This window comes from Rana temporaria, chromosome 10 (genome assembly GCF_905171775.1).
Source record: "Rana temporaria chromosome 10, aRanTem1.1, whole genome shotgun sequence".
Taxonomy (NCBI): domain Eukaryota; kingdom Metazoa; phylum Chordata; class Amphibia; order Anura; family Ranidae; genus Rana; species Rana temporaria.
The window spans coordinates 74,177,443-74,193,287 of NC_053498.1; the positions used below are offsets into that span (position 1 = coordinate 74,177,443).

Below are 15,845 nucleotides of genomic sequence, written 5' to 3' on the forward strand. Positions count from 1 at the left end.
AAACGACGTTTTAAACCCGCGCATGCTCAGAAGCAAGTTATGAGACGGGAGCGCTCGTTCTGGCAAAACTACAGTTCATAATGGAGTAATCACATTCATCACGTTGTAACAGACAGAAATCGTCTTATACTAGCAAGGAATCAGCTAAAGCAGCCCCAAGGCGAATAGAACTTCCCCTTCAGAGTGCCGTCGTACGTCACCGCGCTTTGTTCATCATTTTTTAAAACAGATGGTGTGTGGGAAACGTCGTTTTTAATGATGAAGTTGGAAAAAAATTGTTTTTTGGACATGCTGAAAAACGTTTTTTTCATGCCGAAAAATGATCGTGTGTACGCGGCATAACTGCTGAGAAAATATATTGGTAGCACTGTGCAGAACTTAGATTACATATGGTTTTATAGAATGCTTTAAGGCTTTTTAAAAATTATTTAGAAGCATGAATTCCTTGTACAAATGAAGAAAAACAAGTCTGGTTTCTGTTTATTGGCATATATTGTAAAGGCACAGGTGGCATATGGTTATCATAACATAAAAGTGCCCATTGTAAAACATGGGCAGTTTTACAAGCTCTGTTGCAAGCGTGGGACACAAAACGGCAGTAATATAAGAGCTGTAAATGAAAGAAAATACACATATCTATATTTGCATATAACAGATTCTGTTGCAGGTAAAAGGGCTTACATGACCTGCTCGTCATAAAAAATAATATTGGAAATAAAAAGGCAGCACCATACAGTTGGTCAAATAATACAAGATATACACATCTCAAACAGAAGTCAATAGCCTTCTTATATAAAAGGTATAGATATATATTGCATGGTCATAACATTGGGTACAAGTACTCTAACCTACAGACACCATATTTATTGGCCTCCCAGTGGAGAAAATGAGACTTCACTTTTGGAGGACACTATATTTTCAGTTCTGTGATTTAAGATAGAAAGGGTAATCTATAAAAGCATTAAAATATCATATGGCAAGTTCATCTATTTTTCTAAGTTACTGATTGAATATTTCAATGTGTGCAATATGTAACGGATACAGTCATATAAGAAACTGGCAGATGATGAATAAATACCAAACAGTGATCTGAACATACAAGTGAAAACCTGTGTTTTTCATAGTGTTAGTGATTTAAAGTAGGCAACACCATTACTTCATATAGCCCACATTTTAGGTGCACAGTGTACACTTGTCCACACATGTGAGTTTTCAGACCTGGGCCTTACAGAAACGTCTGCTTGGCAAAAGTAAGAATCATCGTTCAAAAAGACTGCCTGCAATCATTTGAATCTCCCAGTCTCTATTATTAAGCATTCCTATGTAAAAGACTGATTTATGGAACTAAATGTTTAGCACCAAAACTGCTAGCTTGAATATGACCTCCACTTCTTTAGGATGTGCCCTAATCGGCAAAGAAAACGTGGCCACTTGCTGAATTAAAACCAAAATTCCTACTATAGCATATGGTGCAAAATCTGGCACACTGATCACCTAGTTGGACTGCATCACAAAATCGTATTGCCGATACAATGTTAAACCTTTTCAGATCCTGCAGTTGCTGTGATCTTTACATATTACTTTAGGCGATTATCTATTAAAAAAATAAAATAAACGCAATGTGCAAAATTGGCATTCTAGCAAAATAATAGACCATAACTGCATTTATTTTGCAATTCAGTATTTTGCCATTTAAGAATAGAGCATTTGTCTAGAACAGTGGTCTCCAAACTGCGGCCCTGGGGCCAGATGCGGCCCTTTGCCTGCCTTTATCCAGCCCTTGTGTCACTACTTCCAAAGATACAAGACACGATTCTGCCAACTGATACCAGCAATGAAGCACAATATCTCCTACTGACACCAATAATGGGACACTATTTCTCCCACTGATACGGATGATGGGGTATTATTCCTCCCCTCCCAATGATACCAATAAATTGGCACTGTTTCTTCCAATTAAACCAATGATGGGGCAATATTCCTGCCAATGATAGGGTACTGCTTCTCCCCCCAATACCAATGACGACGATGTTTACTCCCACTGATGCCAAGAAAATTTCCATTACCACTGGCCATAGTCCGGCCCCCAGTCTGAAGGTCAATAAACTGGCCCTTAGTTTAGAAAGTTTGGAGACCCCTGGTCTAGAAGAACTCACACACCCAAGCTTTTTTTTCCCCCATTGTCCGCATAATGTCCTTTCTGAATAATTTCAACCACTCCGCCAAACTTTATACAAGACGAATGTGTTATAATTCAAACTGATCCACTTAAAAGAAACGATAGCAAAGGCCTTTTAAACCCTGGAACCTGATGTGGACTCGAAGCTCCTTTCCATGAGTGGTTAATACTCAACAATGACACGAAGACAATAAAACCTGGTAGCCAGACCTTTTAAAAGCACTGTATACTTTACACAATTAATTATCTTTCTAGTTTCTTGTAAGATACGATGTAGTAACCAGTGATAACAAGCTGTCTATAATTTGCTAGTGATACATCAGCACAGAGATACATGTTGACAAAATGTCAAAGAATAAAAATGTATGTAGACAGCAGCTTCATTAAATAGAGAATTTAAAATACAAACAATAAAAGCAAAAAAGACATGTACCTTTTTATCCATACCATATAAACTGCTTGAACCTACTTAGAAGATATGTATTAAATATAAATTACACACAATTTTCATTTAATATTAACAGTGGAAAATATGCAGTTTTCTTATTTTTTTCTGGGTCCTGAGGAGAATGATGGAGTGGTGAAAGCTGGAATTGTCGCCGCATTAGTTCATAAACTGAGTGTACCCTTCGGCCCCTGTTACAATTACATCCATCCAGATTCTCATGGCTTCTGCAGAAGGAGCCACCATATAATATAGCCGGTCATGGGTCTTGACACAAAATGTCAGTGCAGGGTTGGGGCTCTGTAAGAAAAATACAAAATCAATTATTAAACGTGGTTTATAAGTTGCTTCCAAGTTTCTTGGTTACACAGTTCAAAAAACGTTTTAATAAAAATATTGGTTATATGGAAAAATGGAAGTGACGAACTAAAAACCAAACATCCTATTTTATGCAGAATACAGAGTGAAGCGACGCAAGTATTCAGAAGTGTTGCCAAACCTAACTGCCATGCAGCGGTAAAATTCTACATCCTCAATGGCCAGTAGAGGTTCCAGCAATTGGAAGATAAAATGCAGGGTAAAGCTTAGCATGGGAAGGGGCACTTCTGTAGACTTGGTAGAAGTCAAGGCTTTGCTTACAAGCTGGGGCCCAGATCCAGGGACATAGGAAGTGATATAAAGACTAAAAATTGCAGCCACCATTTCTGTAATACGAATCTAATGCCTCGTACACACGACTGGGATTTCCGACGGGAAAACTGCGATGAGAGCTTTTGGCCGAGAATCCCGGCCGTGTGTATGCTCCCTCGCAGTTTTTCTGATGGGAAAACTGCCAAAAATTGCTAGCAAAAAAAACAGCTCTTTTTTTCCCGTCGGGATTCCCGACTGACTTTTTCCCATTGGAAAACCCGAGCGTGTGTACGAGGCATTAGCGTTATCAAAGCACCAACACAGGATGGGACTGTGGGTGCTTTTGGTAGCGCAGTGCCACATCTTAAACGTCTATTGATCAAAATGTTGAAAGTGAAAAAATTTACTTTCTAGGCACCAATCATAGGAAAATAAACAATACTTTTTTTAAACTATAATGTAACCATATATTAAGTGCTAAATGTTTCACGAAGATCGCTTCTTCAGGGGCTTGTGTGTATTCTTTATAGGAGCGTTAAGTATTTAAGGTCTAAAAGTATTTTATGTATAATATGTGGCTGGGACCTTTGCATGTAGCTTCAAGTGTGTTTAGCGGCAGAATATTGCCATCTGATAAGTATAACTGGGTAATATAAGTAGTACCAGCCTTAATTAGGCTGGACTATATCAAAAGGTGGGTCTCATCATATAAGAGTCCTAAAGCATAACACTAAAACTACAGGCACAAAAAAAAACGCAAAAAAAGAGGTCAAATGCAAACCATCCAGCCAGGTTATGTCATAGGGTAAAACTTTGTCCAGATATAGGGACACATAGATGGAGGTAGTTGCTTATCAGATGGCAATATTCTGCCGCTAAACACGCCATACATCCAATTTGTATTATTCACCTTGATATTTTAAGCACCATCGCCTTTACATTTGATTTATATTTATACAGGAGTTAAATTATCAATAGCTGAAGATGGAGGACAATGAACCAGGAATGAGCAGCAAGGAACAGCACTGAACTGTATGCTGTAAATAGTTTAAAATAGAAATAAACCACCTTCTGAAATATTAAAGACTTTATAAGCCATGACAGGTGCATTTTGATTAACATGTGATGAAACGCAAAAACGAATCACACTCGCTATTTTAATTCTCCAGCTATCACTTCCAGTACAGGTTTGTTTGGCTGATTCAGACAGGTTGCCAGTAAAAATATTTATTTCACATATAAAATCATAGCTAGCAAGTCATACAATTTTAACATAAAAAAAATCTGGAATTAGGCAATAAGCAACTGTAAAGCAAACCAATACACATTCTCACCCACCTCCTTCCACAGGGGTAAAGAGAGAAAGTCAGAAATCTGCTATGAAGGACAAGAGAGGAATTCAGTGCAAAATTATATAAACCAGGTGCACAGAGTCATACATGCAGTAACAGACTAAACATGCATAAACCTGTAAACCAACTATACTGAAATATTCCGTTTTGACACCAGTATGTTAATATAGTTATTATACCTCCAGTGCCCTTAGTGTTTCTCAACTCCAGTCTTTGGGTACCCCAAACAGGTCATGTTTTCTGCCTTTTGCAAACTGAAAACAGTTGCAGTAATTAATGAGTAATGCAAAGTGTACAGTGAACGTAATCCTGAAAACATGACCTGTAAGGGGTTGCCTGTTTTAGACAGATGAGATGAATGTTCTGCTCGTCTACCTGCCATGACTTACAACTAGGCTACATTTTGAGGGAAGTTTCAGGTATGGAGCTGGACTACAATTTTTTCACCTAAAAAAGGACTGGATAGCAATACAATAGCTGGAGAGAGTAAGAAAATTATTATATATTCAACAGATCCCGGAGAAGAGACCTTTAAGAGTGAGGCCCCATACACACGAGAGGATTTATCCGCAGATACGGTCCAGCGGACCGTATCCGCGGATAAATCCTCTCGAGGATTTCAGAAGATTTCTATGCGATGGCGTGTACACACCATCGCATTGAAATCCGCGCTGAAATCCTCTGCAGATGACGTGTCGCGCCATCGCCGCTATTATGACGCGGCGACGGGCGCGACGCTGTCATATAAGGAATTCCACGCATGCGTCAAATCATTACGACGCGTGCGGGGAATCCCTTTGGACGGATGGATCCGGTAAGTCTGTACAGACGAGCGGATCCATCCGTTGGAATGGATTCCAGCAGATAGATATTCTGTGCATGTCGACAAATATTTATCTGCTGGAAATCCATCCCAGGGGAGATTTATCTGCGGATAAAGATCCGCTGGTGTGTACACACCATAGGATCTATCCGCAGAAACCCATTTGATGGGATTTATCTGCGGATAGATTCTATGGTGTGTATGGGGCCTGAGTCTTGGATTTCACCAAACACTGAATTTCCACTTTTGAGTAAAAATTTCAAATTAAACATGCTGGGGATTAGATAACATTTACACATGCGGAATCAAACACACACTGACACAGAGAGGTGCACTTAACATTGGTATGTCTGTTGTAGTACATATTACCAACAAGCCATTTTTTTGGCGGTCAAACATTTATAATAGTGGTTAGTTATGGCTGCCCTCTGCTTTATACTTTCTATTATTGTTAAATCCCATGACCTGCATTTTGCAGCCCATTCATAAAACGCAGACTAAAGGAAATTCATACATTGAGCCTGGGGCAGGTTTTGGAATTCTCTCTGCTTAACACAGCAGAAAGAACTCAATTGCTGGACAGCCAGTCACGTGACTGACAGGTCATGCGATCAGGCTCACCTCCAGTCTTTTTTTACTTGCACTCAGCTGGCTTTGGGCCCCTGAACCAAAGATTTTTCAAGCACATGACTGCTCTTTTTTCTGTTGAAAAGCCTGTGGCGTGCAAAACACAACCCAAAAACTCCACCCGGTGCAGGGAAAAATGTGCACACACATAAAGAGTGACATCACAAAAAACTGCGACGGGTGCATACGTCAGTGGTCCTCCGAAGAGGACCCGTCTCTGATCCCCCGGGGCGTTAGGCTCCTGACAGGGAAAAGAGTTACTGTGGTCCATACAGCCGAAGCCATATGGACCCATCTTGGTCCAAGCAGCCGAAGCCACAAGGACCCAACATCCTCATAGGGACTGCCGAAACAGAACCCTCCTTGGTGAGGCTCTTTATTAATGTCCAGTTATTTCCTTCAAAGCAGTGGTATGGCTCCAGTATGGCCATACTGCTAGTTTTTTAAATGGACCCCTTCGTCTCAGTCGATGCAAGTGTCATATCCAATAAATTAGGCACGCCAAAAAATAAATAGGGAATGTTACCTGGGGTCCTGTCATATGGGTTTTGTATCTCTGGCACTAAAAAAACAAATTGGAGCATGGGCGTAGGAACCGGGGGGGATGGGGGGGGACGCATCCCCCCCAGGAAATAATGCGGGGGGGACAGGTATTGTAAAATCCCCCCCAGGTAAAACGGCCGCGGCGCTGTCTCAGACTGTTTTTTGCTTCTTTCTTTTTTTGTCTGTGCAGCGCGGTGGCCCAGCCCTCTACATTGCCGCCCCCTCCTACTATTCTCCTCACGAATGCTAATACCGCCCCGCCTCTCCAGCCCTCTGCTTTGCCGCTATACTCACGAATGCTGAGGATAGTAGGAGGGAGCGGCAATGTAGAGGGCTGGAGAGACAGAGTTCAATGTGGAGGGCGGGGGATAGTACGGAGCGGCCGATGACTAATGGATTACAAACTTGACTGGCAGAGGCGGAGCCTAAAGCTCCGCCCACCCCCTCCGTGCGGCTGTTGTTCACTGGTTCCTCTCCTGGGGGGGCGGGCTGTCTGATGACAGGAGGAGGAGAGAGAGAAGCACGAGGGGAACCCCCTGCAAAGGACAGAAGGTACAATTGAATAAAATACTGTTATCATGATATACAGATCTTTATTTTGCAATAAAGTGATCCATGCTGCAAACTCAACATTCTCCCTTCAGCGACAGTTCAAGTTTTGCAAACTTTCACTGAAGGTGGAGACTGTTTAATGAGTTTGCAGCATGGATCACTTTATTGCAAAATCATGATCTGTATATCAACTTTTAATGAATGTGATCTGTTTAACAAGTTTGTATTGATTTCAGCATGTGCAAAGTGTTCCATGCAATGCATGCTGAAATCAATGCAAACTCATTAAGGAGGTTGAGGCTGCACTCATTGCCACTGATTAGGCGGCACTCTAAGGGCCCTTTCACACGGAGCGGATCAGTAATGATCCTCTCCGTGTGTCCGTACAGCTCAGCGGGGATCCTCCGTAAAATCCCCGCTGAGCTGTCAGCTGGCAGGGCGGTCCCCGCACACTGTGCAGGGACCGCCCTGTGTTTCCTTCGCTCTCCCCTATGGGGGATCGGATGAACACGGACCGTATGTCCATGTTCATCCGATCCGCCAGACGGAAGAAAAATAGGATTTCTTCCGTCTGCAAATGCGGATCTTTGCGGAGGCGGACAAATTACGGGTGTCAGCGGATGTTCATCCGCTGACACCCGTAATCACATAGGGACCCATGTATGTCCCGTTTTCATCCGCAAACGGACGGATGAAAATGCGGACATACGGTCCGATAGTGTGAAAGGGCCCTAAGGCTACTTTCACACTAAGGCATCAGCGGGAAAGTGCCGCTATTTTTAGCGGCGCTTTACTGTCGTTTTGCAGCGCTATTCGGCCGCTAGCAACTCCCAGTTTACTGGATAAGAATATACCTGGCGAGTAAAAATGCTGTCCCCCCCAGATTTGTAAGGGTTCCTACACCCATGATTGGAGTACACCAGAGCAACCTACTTGTGGGTAAACTAGCCCATCATCATAGAATGCTTACTAGCTGCTTTTATAATTTATCAATCGTATTCCAAGTCTTGTTGTAAATAAATGCTGAAAATACATTTGTTGGTCCAGTGTCATTCTAGGAGGGTCCATGGTGTCAGAAGCTGCTGGGGTTCCCGGGTGGGTGTTATTGCTGGAGTAGCCATCAGTAGCAATCCTACTACAGAGCATCCAATAAGAGCCCATTCACACAGGGGCAACACGACTTCTAGCACGACTTTGGGAGGCAACTTGGACACGACTTGAGTATGAATCATCAGGCAACTTACAAGGCAACTTCAAGTCGCCTCCAGGACAGGAGGCTTTCCAGTGGCCAATCAAACAACAATCAGCTCTATGGGAGGGAGGGGTTTGCCTGAGAAATGTATGTTATCTTCCTGTATTGTTGCTTCTGTTAAGACAGTGATCCGACTTCTGAGGCGACTTCCATTGAAATCAATGGGTACAAGTTACCTACAAGTCGGATTGAAGTAGTACAGGAACCTTTTCTGAAGTCGGAGCGACTTCAGTAGTGTACAGTAAGACGGCTCACATTCACTTCCATTCATTTTCTCGACCGCGCGACTTGGGGCAACTTGAAGTCGGATCCCAGGTCGCCCCAGTGTGAACCGGCTCTAAGAGCACAATGTAGTACAATGCTCCAGCATTGGGGATTAATCAATCAATAAAAAATACCATACCAAAAACAAAAAGAACTCTTCTGTCCATCAATCCTCAGGTGCAAACAAATATGTTGGATGTTCTAGGAGGACATGTGCCTTTATTAAGCAATGCCATTTTTTTTTTTAATCACAAAATGGGTTAAAATTGCACCATTGTGTTAATAACTTGAATGCACTAACCCAATTTGAGATAATCCTAATATTAGAACAAAAATATAAATATTTGTTTCCTCAAGTCATCACAATGTAACACAAAAAGGGTAAAAAAAAAAAAAATCTTCTAAATTATAAAGAATGTGGATTAACTACAAAAGGACAGAAGGTATAGACTGAAATGGGCAAAGTTTGTATATGCTTTGACCACATATTGGCTGCTCAGGGACCAAGCCCTCACTGTAAGATAGGTTTGAATATGGGGCCTTTCATAGACAGTTTTATAGTTGTACAGAAAAGTCAAAAATGGAAGGAAAACGTGAGTGACTTGATGGTACAGACAACAATAAATAGATCAAATCTATTTTATTCTATTGAGAGATTAGAGAGAAAGAGAAACCAAAATATGCATATAGGCTGTGGAGGGAAAAATCTGCCTCTACTCGGATCTGGAGAAATATCCATAAAGAGGTCACACTCTTCAGAAAACAACCTGAGGTTTACTCCTCTGACCTTACATGTGGCTGGATTAACCATTAAGCAAAGAAGCAAAAAGGTTGGAGCATAGGAAAGGTGCACCACAGAGTTGTTCTCCTAGATCAGGGGTAGTGAATTAAAATTCACGGGGGTCCGGTCGGAAAAAAATTCTTCCAGCGGAGGTCCGAATGTCATATTGGTGCTATGACGCCACATGATATCCTCCACTTCACAGCGCCCCCCCCACCACACACATGCACACACCTTTAAGACCCACACACCATCGAAATCGACATAAAAATCTCAAAATACATTTCTTTCATTTTTAGGCAGCACAGATCAGTTGCGGTGCATAGAAACAGAATGCATTTTGCACCACACTGCTCAGCACGCAGGGGCGCTGTTTCAATGTGAACAGGACACATAGAAAACAGAGACCTGTGTTTTGCCAGTGCAGAAATCATAGAACCCCTTTTACATCAGTGTCCTCAGCCCCCCCCCCCCCTTACATCACATCCCCCTGCCTCATCACAAACCCCCCCAAATCACAGATCCCCCATCCCAGACTGACCCCCCAAATCACAGATCCCCCATCCCAGACTGACCCCCCAAATCACAGACCCCCATCACATACCGATCCCCCCCAATCACAGATGGACACCCCCAGCACAGACTGATTCCCCACAATCACAGATGGACCCCCCAATCACAGACTGAACCCCCACAATCACAGATCCCCCTATCACAGGCTGACCCCCCCAAATCGGATCCCCCAAATCACAGACCCCCTATTACAGACTGATCCCCCAATCACAGATGGACCCCCCCAATCACAGATGGACCCCACACAATCACAGACCACCCCATCACAGACTAAACCCCCCCCCACAATCACAACCCCCCCCAAATCAGACCCCACATCAGACTGATCCCCACCAATTACAAACTGAACCCCCCACAATCACAGAACACCCCATCACAGACTGAACCCCCCACAAACACAGATCTCCCCATCACAGACTGACCCCCCAAATCAGACCCCCTATAACAGACTGACCCACCAATCACAGACTGACCCCCCAAATTCACAGACCACCCAATCACAGACTGACCCCCCCCAATCACAGACTGAACCCCCCCCCCAATCACAGACCCCACTATCATAGACTAATCCCCCCCACAATCACAGACTGAACCCCCCCCACAATCACAGACCTCCCCAATTACAGACCACCCCATCACAGACTGAACCCCCCCCCCCACAATCACAGATCCCCCCTATCACAGACTGACCCACCAATCACAGACTGACCCCCCAAATCAGACTTAACCCCCCCCCAATTACAATCTGAACCCCACCCACAATCACAGAACACCCCATCTTAGACTGAACCCCCCACAATCAGAGATCTCCCTATCACAGACTGACCTACCAATCAGACGGACCCCCCAAATTCAAAGACCCCCCCATCACAGACTGAACAACCCCCTCCCTACAGTAACAGACCCCCCCCCCCCCCCCATCATAGACGGACTCCCCCCATCACAATCCTCTCAATAGCAAACCCCTGTCCTGTCCTGCACAACACTCCCCCTCCCCACAGAAAACCTACCTTATTCACACAGGACATGGAGCGTGGCCGCTCTGGACAATGGGCGGGACCTTTCCCATTAAAAGCGAGTGATTTGTTGCTGGGACCGACCCGCTGCCTAGCAACCAATCACCCACTTTTTAACTTAAAAAGTCCCGCCCATTGTCCAGCGCGGTCGTGATTCATGTTTGTGTGAATAAGGCAGACAGGCAGTGTGGGGAGGGGGCAGTGCAGAGACGGCACAGACCTGCTGCGCCTGCCATGCTGTGTATATAGCAGCATTGGCAGGCTGGCGAGCCGGCCACAGAGACACACAGGCGAGGCTGCGGTCCGGGTAGAATGGCCACTGGGGCCGGAACCGGAGCGCAGTCCGCCATTTAGTGACGCCCGTCCTAGATAAAGAATAAGTACACATCAAAACAAAGTTCAGTTGTCCTTTTGCCCCTTTGCCCTGAGCCAACGGTCTCACCCTCCCCCTCCACAAATATATACTTACCTAGATCAATCTGCCATGGCCTCCATTCATTTATTTAACCTAACACCACAAGTCCACCTGTCCTGGCCACACAGGCATGTTACAGCTCTATAGACTTCTATGGGGCTAGTCTACCTTAGTCTGCTAGCTATTTTCTAAGCTTGGGCATATTAAAAATCCCAAAACAACACCTATGCAACAAAACAGCTTGCCAAGTATAGAAGCAGATTTGTTAGGCCAAATTAGTTTTATTGACTTCAATACATTTTTAATGAAAACATCTTGGAGAAAACTTTCAAATATAAAGAAATATTACGGCACACGCAAATAATTTGTTTACAGGGTTTTAAGTTCAAAGTGAAAAATTCATCAAAGTGAGATTTTTTTTTTAATAATAAACTTGTGAATTTATTAACATCAAATTGAGAATGGGTAAAACAGAGTGAAAATACACTAAAATAAAATTACTTTTTCAATATCATTTAAAAGTGATTTCCCTCATCATTTTTGAATAAAAGGCCTCAGACAGTTTATTTTGATCAATGTCTAATCTGTTAAACAAATAAAATGAAAAATGTAAATATAATTGTGAGGTCTGGCCTAGTGCGTAACTGAAAAACAAAAACAAAAAAAAGGGTTTATATTTTCAAATGTTTATTTTAATTTAAGCACTTATAGCTAGATTCAAGTACATGGCCGCAACTTTGCGGCGGCGTAGCTTAAGGCATTTAAGCTACGCCGCCGTGAGTTAGCGAGGCAAGTACATGATTCACAATGTACTTACCTGCTAAGTTACGGCGGCGTAGCCTAAATCGGCGGGCGTAAGGGCGCCTAATTCAAATGTGTTTGAGGGGGGCATGTTGTATGTTAATGGGGCTTGACCTTACGTTTTTTGCGAACTGCGCATGCGCCGGGCACCTACATTTCCCAGTGTGCATTGTGGCTAAGTATGCCGCACGGGCCTATTGATTTCGACGTGGACATAAAATACGTAAATCCCGATTCACGGACGACTTACGCAAACGACGTAAAAAAATTCGAATTTCGACGCGGGAACGGCGGCCATACTTGACATTACTATTCCAACTAGGGCCCAGCTCTTACGTAAACGGCGTAAAAGTACTGCGTCGGCCGGGCGTACGTTCGTGAATCGGCGTATCTACTCATTTACATATTCTACGCCGACTGCAATGGAAGCGCCAACTAGCGGCCATCTGAAATATTGCAATCTAAGATAGGACAGCGCAACAATCTAGATATGTTTAAGCGTATCTCTGTTTGAGCATACGCTTAAACATAAGTCGGTGTAGATTCTGAGTTAGGTCGGCTTATCTACTGATAAGCCGGCCTAACTCTTACTGAATCTAGCCATTAGTGAGCTTTATTGATTAAATAATGGAGGGGCAGAGGGGGTCCTCCAAATAAACACATGGGAAGGATTATAGAGGTATAAAGAAAATCGTATTTTCTCTTTTGTTAATTGGAGGACACGGTTCTTCCTTGGATGTGGCATAACAGGGCGGGCAAATAAATAAATAAATAAAGTCCAGTTAGACAGCAGCCCTTTAAAACTTTACTCCCAAAACTGGCATCAGCTAATGCTGCCACATTTACCTTTTAAAACTTAGGGAATGTAGACCACAGCTGCATAAAACTACGTTTTCTTGTGTCACTTTTCTTGTACTAACTACCCACTGGACACGCATTTTTCCTATTTTTCATCAATCCGTTACATGACACGTGCTGAAAACAATAAATAAAATAAAAAAAACAGAAAAAAAACTTGAATGTATGAACGAACAATCAAGTGCCCAGAATGCACTTATTGTTCTTTCAGAATGTGTTCTCAGTGCTCGATAGCATATACTTGTACAATAGTTTGCCAGATCGAATGCGAGACAGTAACAGTTGACGCTGCAAGGACCTTACATTGGCCCTCTTCAACAGCGAGCAGAAAGTCTGACTAATGCCGCGTACACACGATCGGAATTTCCGACCGTTTGTAGGCCCCATCGGACATTTTCTGTCGGAAATTCTCAAATTTTCTGACGACAAAAGTGTGCTATTCGACGCACAAAAATCGTACGCATTCTCGGAATCATTGAACTTAATTTTTCTCGGCATGTGGTAGTGTTGTACGTCACCGCGTTGTTGACGTTCGGAAAATATACAACCACAACTACCTATCTGCCATCTGTCCAAGTCATTGCTATCTTCCTCATAAAAAAATTTTTTTTTATAACATCTGACCTTCAGAACTCCCTGCTGACTATTGGTTATATTATTATTTATCATAGTCTCTAAAATGTAGACTAGAAAAAACTGAGCAGAGTGTTTGGAGGACTTGTGGGTGGAAGCCATCTGGTCCAGATCCTTTCTACCCATGTATTTTGTCATTTTTAGTTGGTGCCATGTCATAACAGACAGAAGAAGTTATTCATACCCTAAGGATTTCCGAGTCGATAAACGGGCAAATATTACAACAATGAATCAAAATGTTTTCACACTTCAAATGCACTGGTTTCAATTCAAGTATTCAGAAACTTCAACAACAAGATCGCTTTATTGTTAAGAATCAATGTTATTTGGAAATTAAACATGCGGTTAATTGTAACACACCAAAACAAGAATGTCATTTAATCACTTTTGCAAAGTACTTAAATGCTGCATAAATAGGTCCTCGTTAGCTTTAAAAGCACATAAAACATCCTTGAACTCCAATGTGTTATTTCTACATTAGTATCATTTAAAACGGAACAAAATTCGAGAGCAGTAAAAAAGGTTTTGCGTGCAGTCTACATACAGAAGCCAGAGTGAGGTTAAATATTCCTTTCTGTGGAGGAAAAAACAGTTGACTAAGACTAAAAAGAATAGGAAGATATACTCTGCAGGTTATTTGTGGGGAAAAAAAATTCAACTAATGGAAAGAAGATCTACTGCACAGTTCTGAAAAGGAAATAAACCTGGGTGGATAAGGGTTTGCCATACCTGGTCCAGCAACAGATTTGTTTGTGACAACTCAGTGAGAACCAGAACTTAATGTGGAACTCTTCTAAGTAAGCTCTGGGTATACTGCAGGTACTCATCGCAATTGTATTGTATTTGTATGCATATCATTCATTTTTGTATATATATATATATATATATATATATATATATATATATATATAAAAATATTAAAAAAAACACGTTTTAGGACAAGAATGCTGTATATTATTACTTGTCCAAGGTAGAGAGAACACTGTATTGGGATTCCAGCAAGGACTGGCATATCTTTTACTGCCCATTGCTCTTGGTGTAAGAACCGACATACTATGGCCCACACTAAACACCTTGGGGAACATTTATCAAAACTGTAGCAGGCAGAATCTGGAACAGCTGTGCATTCCAACCAATCATCATCTTCTATCTTCAGCTTAAGTTAAGCTTTGAAAATGAAAGATGGACGCTGATTGGTTGCCATGCTCCAGATTGTGGCTGACACAATTTTGATACATTTCCCTCATTATAATAGAATCTCACCTTTGCTGCATTCCTCAGGTGATCATAGTACACTTCCTCTATTGCCTGGAAATAGATGACACCTTTCAGCTTTGCTTCATGTTTGTCTGTACAAAAAAAAAAAACAGTAAAAATGACAACACGCAAATCAAATGACACCATAGCAATACAGCATCTTTTCATTGACCGTACAAACAAGTGCATTATCCTTTGCAAAGTAGAACCTACAGAGCAACATAAAAAAAAAATGTATGTGAACTACAAAGTAATTATTAAAAAAGAAGTAGAAAAAAAAAAAAAAAAAAAAAAGCTTGTTAACCAAATAATAGACCTAGAATCACGACTCACAGACACCTGCTTATATGTGAGCATCCCCAGATTGTATAGACAAAACTTAGCAAAAGAAGGGATGTAGCACCGAGGTGCAATTGTTAAAATCACTTGCATAAAAAAAAAAAAAAAATATGGTATCTCTTGCAAACATCTGACCGTCGAATGTATATGACGGCATAACCAGCTTTATAGTGAAAAAAATGGTAAATAGTTGTTTTCATAGGTCATGGCATAACACAAATTAGACATCAAATATGTATCAAGTGCTAACAAAATTATATATAAATATACATTGGGATAAAACTGTCCCATACAGCTGCAGGGAAATCACATACTGTATATAGATAGAATCGTATAGTATACACAAGAAAAGCAAAAACCCCACTTTTGAAGAGATCCTCTGCACACAAAATGTCTCTGGTTTATGTAATGCATCCCTCAATCCTACACTCTGTATGTAGCCACCCCTTAAACCTGCCCATAGCGCACCACTCAACGCTGCACTTTGTTCACAGCGCATTCCTGA

General features: G+C 42.1%; 1 protein-coding gene across 15 annotated transcripts in view; it reads right to left on the minus strand.

Annotated features, from left to right (window-relative positions):
- Window positions 1–448: 448 nt before the first annotated feature.
- The window catches only part of PHLDB1 (pleckstrin homology like domain family B member 1), a 185,872-nt gene continuing 170,475 nt past the window's right edge, over window positions 449–15,845 (minus strand). For 11 of the 15 annotated variants that reach the window (XM_040325487.1, XM_040325476.1, XM_040325480.1 and 8 more), the window contains 4 exons: window positions 15,008–15,093; window positions 14,289–14,318; window positions 4,593–4,631; window positions 449–2,924 (listed from right to left, as the gene is read on the minus strand). In XM_040325487.1, coding sequence (XP_040181421.1) covers window positions 2,784–2,924; window positions 4,593–4,631; window positions 14,289–14,318; window positions 15,008–15,093 — 296 coding nt within the window. In that variant the 3' untranslated portion in view covers window positions 449–2,783. The remainder of the gene's footprint in view (window positions 2,925–4,592; window positions 4,632–14,288; window positions 14,319–15,007; window positions 15,094–15,845) is intronic. The other 4 variants (XM_040325479.1, XM_040325482.1, XM_040325489.1 and 1 more) reach the window with 2 other exon arrangements.